At 47.6% G+C, this 8,522-nt stretch overlaps 1 protein-coding gene across 1 annotated transcript in view; it reads left to right on the forward strand.

The window, feature by feature from the left end:
• Positions 1 to 8,233, forward strand: part of pak5 (p21 protein (Cdc42/Rac)-activated kinase 5) — a gene marked incomplete at its 3' end in the record, with an annotated part of 80,703 nt that extends 72,470 nt beyond the window's left edge. Inside the window, 4 exon segments of the mRNA XM_083642787.1 lie at positions 3,109 to 3,235; positions 4,784 to 4,909; positions 6,901 to 7,035; positions 8,078 to 8,233. Coding sequence (XP_083498913.1) covers positions 3,109 to 3,235; positions 4,784 to 4,909; positions 6,901 to 7,035; positions 8,078 to 8,233 — 544 coding nt within the window.
• Between the last annotated feature and the right edge of the window lie 289 nt (positions 8,234 to 8,522).

Consider the following 8,522-nt stretch of genomic DNA (forward strand, 5'->3'; position numbering starts at 1 on the left):
TACGACTGTTTATCCAGGGGCTGGCGGCAAGAAATACATCTACCTCTTTCCCTTAAAACTTATCACATGCTTAAAACATCTCATCAAATGACTTCATGGCCATGATACTTTCAGAATTACATCACACACATTATTCTGATTATTTTGAAATCAAACATGTGTGGTGTATCTTTATATTTAAGGAATAAACAACTATTTCTGGAACACATATCTTTACCAAATCTTGTATACGTGTACGTAACACCGTAACACAAACATATCTAATAAAACCATGGGTTAATTAAATCACTTATCTTGGGTGAATTAAAAAGAGTTACCCTAGATTCGATAACATGTCAACACTGTTAGATCTACGGTAACAAATTAAATGATTGTCACACACACATTAACACACTATACATATACATTCCTACTCAAGAAGTATGTAATACTAATTAACTTGACAAAGTATAGAATCATGAGGTTTGTTAATTCCATTTTGTCACACACAAAAAGACCACGACAGTGAATGTCTGTTGGCTCTTCTTAAAAAGGAATGTGAAGTGGTTTATAGCCTTTGACCCCCCACTTCCATTCGATGACCTTTGGTTTAAGGAGGAAGATGGGACCATGTTGTACATTTACAATTTACAAAGCATTATTAAACATACCCATGATTTATATAGATCAATGTGGGTTGCGATTCGGAGAATATTGATACCAAACACTCCATGAGTTGTACGTACAGTACACAAGTTCCTAAACTGTTTGCTCCCAGACTCAATGCCTGGGCATGACTGTTTTTCTTCAAGAGTCCTGTCCCGGGGTCCCGTCCGTGTGACCTGTGAACTAAATCTCCACCAACCGGACAGAACGGACATTGACGAAACACACTGTCAGCAGTTAGAAATCACTCCTTTGGTATTTCCAGACAGGCTGGCATCTTGGGCCCTTTTCGGCTCCCCCCCCCCAGATGCAAGGGCCAGAGGTCAATTCCTGTGACCTCTGGAGAGGAGAGATCTGTACATTAAATATTCAACATTTAATGGACGTTACAAGATGAGTTTCGCTACACATTATATGACATTGAATTCAAATGAATCGTTTATATTCTCTAAAACAGATCAATATCATCAGTGTATATCATGCTAAGCTACATAACAGCTAACTAGAGTGAGTGAACCCTGCAAGTCATGTACTACTTTTCTTCTTCTTCTTCTTCAGTTCCACCGTAAAAGCAGACTTCACCACCACAGACGGTATGGGTTGCTAGCCTGGTAAACCAGCCCGTCACGTGAACTCACATTGCATTTGGTTCTGCGTGACGGTCTGGCCCCAACTCTTCACCCAGTCCTTAGCATGGGCGGCGTAGTTGCCTTGACAGACAACTCCTTCAGCCAATCAGCGTCGGATCCAATCAAACCCAAATCCACTCGGGAGAATGGCAAAAACATGTTTTCCGCTGAGAAACTCTGCGGTTGCGGCGATACTCCTGTACTTGTTTAATTGTTGTTATTGAGTCTATTTCTGCAATACTAAACTAATATACTAAACTAGACAAACGCTGACATGACTCCTCGAGACGATCAGGCAAGGAGGCGGCCATTATTGTTTTGTTAGTGCAGTGCTAGTCCTGATTGGCCAACTTGCGCTGTCGATCACAGCTGATTGGCTCTTCCGCTCTTCCGCTTCTGCTAAACCCCCTCCCGGGCTTAAGGGCCAGACCGTCACGCAGAACCAAATGAAATGTGAGTTCACGTGACGGGCTGGTTTACCAGGCTAACGGGTTGCTATCCCACCTATCAAATCAAAGAGATGATTGGCTGTGAGCAAAACAATACAAATAGTATTTTTTGTCTAGATCTGTGTGCAAAAAGGATCAAATGCAGTTATCGTTTGACTGCAGACGTTTTGGCACTTACTTATTTCTGTCGACACCCAGCTCTAATGCATGTGTGTGTGTGTACAGTATTTGCGTGTGATAGATACAACGTGTCTATGCTTAGTTGTACGTATGCAAATGAGAGCATCTGTGTGTACATAATGTGTATATGAAGGCAGATGAAGCCACTACGTGGACGGACACACACACACACACACACACACACACACACACACACACACACACACACACACACACACACACACACACACTCACACACACCACGGCCTGGCCAGCTGGGTGTTGATGTTAATGTTCAGTGGAGCTGTGTAAGTGTGTGTGTGTGTGTGTGTGTGTGTGTGTGTGTGTGTGTGTGTGTGTGTGTGTGTGAGCTCAGCCAGACGCACCGTTTTCCCCGGCTCTCCATATGGGACCCTGCCTAGTGCCTGCCTCGCTACAGCCCCTACAGGCTAGGAGGGGATATGATAATAAAACGGGGTTTTCTTTCAGAGTCACAGGAAAGTCTGAAGCCGGACTCAAATGTCTGGTCTGTTGGGGCGTCTGGCTAGAGTCGAGGTAAAAGCACTCGCCTACCACCGCGCAGACCCGGGTTCAATCCCCGGCAGTGGCACTGTACCTCCAAGGCTTGGCCAGACGTTCCTCCAGACACAATTGGCCATGTCTGCGGGTGGGAAGCCGGTGGGGTATGAGTCCTGGTCGCTGCACTAGCGCCTCCTCTGGTCGTTTGGTGCCCCTGTTCGGGGGGAGGGGGATTCTGGGGAATGGCGTGCTATGTCCTGCCGGTGAAGCCCCTCGCTGTCAGGTGAAAAGAAGCGTCTGGCGAACTGCACATGTGTCGGAGGAGGCATGTGCTAGTCTACGGCGTGGTCTACGGTCTCTCTCCGGATCGGCAGAGGGGGCGGAGCAACGACCTATCTGTTTGACAAGTAGTGCTGAAAATACAAGCAAATTCCGGTTTTTGAGTCCATTGCAGACAATTCATTTGTGGGTTCTTGTTTTTATCATACAGTATATAATCCCAAAAAAAACTTTTATTTTGATGTTGAAGTTTACTTTGAAAAAAAAAAGTCAGCTGTTGTGCGACTGTACATGCTCTCCTATTTTCACTGTCACCACTAACGTGTGTGTGCGTGCATGCGTGCGTGTGTGTGTGTGCGTGCGTGCATGTGTGTGTGTGTGTGTGTGTGTGTGTGTGTGTGTGTGTGCGCGTGTGTGTTACCTCACAGGATGAACGAGGAGCAGATTGCGACAGTGTGTGTGTCGGTGCTGAGGGCTCTGTCCTACCTCCACACGCAGGGCGTCATCCACCGCGACATTAAGAGCGACTCCATACTCCTTACCAGTGATGGCAGGGTAAGTGCACACAAACTCTGTGTGTGTGTGTGTGTGTGTGTGTGTGTGTGACGTGTGTATGTGCGTGTGCGTGTGCGTGCGTGTTCTCCGTTCACACTTGACATCGGGGTGTTAAGAAGCAGATAATCTCCTTGTACACAGCCCTGGCAGGTGTTAATAACACCCTGCTACCACCCCTGTGTTCACCCCACTAGCTCACTATCACAACACAGTCTCTTAGAAAAACGTATAATACCAACGATGTGGACCAACGTTGCTATTTTACAATTTCGGCTCGAAAAACGTAAAATATTAACGTTCCGAGTGGTTAGGGTGAGGATTAGAGTAGGGGGAGGGGTTAGAAACAGAAAATCTCCATAAAACACGCCCAAACCCCGCCCACGCTGTAGACGCATACGTTCCCATTTTACAATTTCTTAGCCGACATCGTAAAATAGCAACGTTTGTCCACAAACGTTCCTATTTTACGTTTTTTTTGGAGATCGGGTTGACTATCAATATATCCCTGTATGATATCATTCTCTCATGTCTCTGCCACACACACACACACACGCACGCACGCACACACACACACACACACACACACACACACACACACACGCACACACACACACACACACACACACACACACACACACACACACACTCACACACACACGCACACACACACATACACGCACACACTGACCTTCTCCATGGGTGCCAGTCCTGCTGCTCGTCAAACAGCCAGTGCCAGAAACTCATCATCATCAATTGCCACTTAGGCCTCAGTAATTAAATCCCGCCTAATGCCTCCTAACGAGCTGATAAGACATGATTAATTGACGGATAATTAACGGCTAATATGTGGGATTAGTGTCTTCTACGAAAGCTCTTCATCATAAAGGGTCAGTGCACTTCTTGACTGGCCTGGCTCCACACCGTTCGAATCCGCCCACTCCACGGAGTTGAGTTTTTTTTTACCAGCGATTCACCAATCAGCGCCGAGGGGCACTAACGGTTGGCCAATCAGCGTCAAATAAACAGTCCAACGGGCGGGACTAAGCCTGTTGTGAAGCGGTTGTCAAGACTGTGCCGAGGAGTAAACAGTACCACGTATAAATCCGAAGAAATCCGAACGGCACACTCGGCCTTTATTCAAAGGGGAGACGTTTTTTTCTTTAAGTTCGCCCGACTGGAGTAACTAACGTAAGATTCAGGCTGATATACGTTGGACTTGGTCTCTACTGATTGGTTGGAATTCCCATGGGGGCGGATCCCCTCATAGAAATAACACAGAGTGCCATCTCAGACTAGAAGATGGAAATGAGTGTGACGAGTTGACTATTCAATCTGATATCAGGCTACTTCTTGACACCAACACACTGACATGGGCACACCAACATCTAACATGAACATTTACGCTACGTTTTCATGTTGAACAACAACCTTGTGTCCTGGGATTTGAAGACACTCATTGGCAGAGTGTGAAAGCTGAAGACAGCGGTGTGTTTGTGTGTTTGTGTGTGTGTCTGTGTGTGCTTGTGTGTTTGTGTGTTTGTCGTGCAGATCAAGCTGTCAGATTTCGGCTTTTGTGCCCAAGTTTCCAAAGAGGTGCCGAAGAGAAAGTCCCTCGTGGGCACCCCCTACTGGATGGCACCGGAGGTCATCTCCAGACTACCTTATGGGACTGAGGTGAGTACACACACACACACACACACACACACACACACACACACATACACATACCCGTGTGCACTTTTTTGCTCTAATGCAAGGACCTCTAATTTAGGGCCACGGACCCCCATTTAATGAAATGTCTCTTGGCCCCAAATCAGAGAAGATTTCTATGATGTCACGTCAGACCACAACTCTGGGCAACGTTATTGTTATTATCGTCATGTAGGCTTCCAATAGCTTGGTTGCTGTATGCATTTGTGAGATGTCTTATGACTAATAACTCATAGCATTAATTATGTGTATGCAATTATAGCTTATAGCTTATTGATTAGGAAATGCCAATGGAACTTAAATTTTCTACAACAGTCACCGTGAACATAATATTCAAGAAGCTGTCAGACAGTAAGGTTAAGGTGAAGCTTACCTGGTAAACGGTCACGCTAGCTTCGGGCGCCGCAGCGACTGCTCATCTCTCGCCAGCTCATGGATGGTTCACCTGGGCTTCTTCTTGGTGCACCTCGTCCAGTTCATGTGACATAGCGGTATAACACGTGGACAGTACTTGGAACGAAACACCGTTATGAGAGGGGAAAACACACAGCAAACTCCATCTTGCTGAAAAGTCCAGAGAGAGACCTGACCCCAACCCGGAAGCCCTTGTTCAAGACTCCCGCATCAGCGTACCCCCATAAGCTCCACCCACTTCAGCCTGACTGCTATGTAGGACCAATTTTGTAGGGACTCGGTTCCTCGAATGGCCACTTGAGGCTGGCTGCAAAAGCGAGTCATTCCCCATAGACCCAGGGCCGCTGCTGGCCATTTGGGTGCCCTAAGCGTAATTGTTTTGTGGTGCCCCCCCCCCCCCGTAAAACTTTCAATAACTGTCAAACGAAAGACTGCAAATTCATTAATTATGAACGATACTAGTGTATCTCACATTACATTACATGTGGCAAACAAACAATTGTTAGAATTACTGTACATGTCAGCAAACAAGCGATTGTTAAACTGTACATGCAAGCAGGGGCGGACTGGGACCATAATTCAGGCCGGGCATTAGATACCAAGCAGGCCAGGCCGATACGGGCCGACGTGCGTGCCGGCGTCCGAAGGGCGGCGGCGAAAAATTTGGGCTGTTTGAAGCCCAATTTGGGCCGTTTGAAGCCCAATTTGGACCGTTTGAAGCCAGATTTGGGCCGTTTGAAGCCCGATTTGGGTCGTTTGAAGCCAGATTTGGGCCAGTTGAAGCCAGATTTGGGCCGGTTGAAGACAGATTTGGGCCATTTGAAGCCCAATTTGGGCCGAGTCCAATAAAGTAATAAAAACACTAGTAAACCAGTAGGCGGCGCCTGGCCTGCTGTTCAGTGAGTGGCCTGACTGAGGGCACCAAAAAAAAAAAAAAAATTTTTTTTTTTTTTTTTGTGCCCTCAGTCACATGATGCCCTACGCAGTCTGCGTACTCTGCGTAATGGGGTGCGGCGGGCCTGCATAGACCCCCCATGTGAAAATGCCCAACTTTACAGCTCTATAGCAAATTTCACTATTCACGACAACTGTACAGGGGGTGAACTTTGATATAACTCACCCGTTTATACAGTCAATGGCTGCCGAAAGAAGTCTGGTTGTATAGAAGTCAAGTCTCACTATGACCTCAGTAAACACGTTCCTAATGAGTTGATGGTCTCAATCACTAGTCTTCAAGTCTTCTTCAACACAGCCTGATGTTCATTTAGTAAGTCATGCTCCCATTTAGAGTCAAATAGACCATAAAGCAGACTAGGCTTTGGGACGTGATTGACAGGTCGCCTGTCCAGTGATCGCGCAGCTCGCCGGTCACGGACCAATAGCAGGCAGTGCTGTGGCTCTTCTCGCCCACAAACCAATGGGTGACGTGACGGTGGCTACGTCCATCATTTTATACAGACTATGGGAAAGACTTGGTGTGTGTGTGTGTGTGTGTGTGTGTGTGTGTGTGTGTGTGTGTGTGTGTGTGTGTGTGTGTGTAGGTGGATATCTGGTCTCTAGGCATCATGGTGATAGAGATGGTGGATGGGGAGCCCCCTTACTTCAATGAGCCCCCCCTGCAGGCCATGAGGAGGATACGAGACAACCTGCCCCCGCGGCTAAAAGAGTCTCACAAGGTGAGAGGGTCCTTCACACACCTTTACTGCAGGTGGACCGGACAGGAAGCATCAGCACAGTCTTGCCAGTGTTCTAGTCCAGTCCGACTCCTGGACACATTTTCAGGACTTGTGACTCGACTTGGACTTGAGCACTGATGACTTGGGCGTTAGCTCAGTGATTCAGAATCGGAAGTTGGAGACAAAGAGAAATAGCAGAATATTAACAGGTTATATGCATTAGAGATGCGCGGATGAGCTTTTATGCCATCCTAATCCGCGTGTTTGCATGAACCGTCCGCCCGCCATCAATCGATTATTTCATACTATTTATAGATCTGCGCCCGCCGTGCACCCGACATTTCACAACGCTATAAAAGGAGCGAACTTACGGTTTCTGCTGCCGTTGGTGCGATCGCTGCAGTCCAAGACTCCAAATAAACTTCCATGCTGTATTATGTCCAGTCCACCACTTGCCCTGATGTAGTTTACTCGGCTAACGCTATAGCTTTAAGTTTAGTTTACTTGATTGCCTCATTGTATGGGAAAATACGAACGCGTCTTCAGCGGAGACTCCTTTTTGAGGGTGACATCATTGACCATACTGTATATTGACTAAAAGTGGAGCCTAGCGACCTAGCACATGGCTATTGTTTTGTTTACGGCCGTGGGTCCTTTGGGGCATCTACAATAGGCGACTAAGAATGTGCCTGACGAAAAATGTAGCTTAAAATACGTTCATAGACTAGAGAGCGTAATTAATATTATTTTCCCTCATTAATGATACATCGTTTCAACCGCCCGCAACCCATCCGCTATTAATCAGAATGTTTATTTTTATAATTTATGGCCCGCCCGCGGGCCGGGATATCCACGGTCAACGCGGGTATAACTGCGGCCCGCGCATCACTAATATGCATTGTATTGCACATTAGTTGCATTGTATTGCACATTAGTTGCATTGTATTGCACATTAGTTGCATTGTATTGCACATTAGTTGCATTGTATTGCACATGTGAATTGTGTGGGGAGGTGTTAATACCTCCCTCCCTCTTCCTCCAGGTCTCGTCTGTGCTGAGGGCTTTCCTGGACCTGATGCTGGTGCGCGAGCCGTCTCAGAGAGCCACGGCCCTGGAGCTGCTCCAGCATCCCTTCCTCAAGCTGTCGGGACCCCCCTCCTGCATCGTCCCCCTCATGAGGCACTATCGTCACCGCTGACGGGACCCCCCCTCCTCCTCCATCGCCCCCCTAACGAGGCACTATCGTCACCGCAGACGGGACCCCCCCTCCTCCTCCATCGCCCCCCTAACGAGGCACTATCGTCACCGCAGACGGGACCCCCCCTCCTCCTCCATCGCCCCCCTAACAAGGCACTATCGTCACCGCAGACCTGACCTTACCCACCCCCCGCCCCGCCTGCCCACACTCACACACACACACACACACACACACACACACACCAAAACACACACACTACCAGGGTGGCCATGTCCTCACCCGGGCGAAA

Source organism: Poromitra crassiceps, assembly GCF_964638095.1.
Source record: "Poromitra crassiceps genome assembly, chromosome: 9".
NCBI lineage: Eukaryota > Metazoa > Chordata > Actinopteri > Beryciformes > Melamphaidae > Poromitra > Poromitra crassiceps.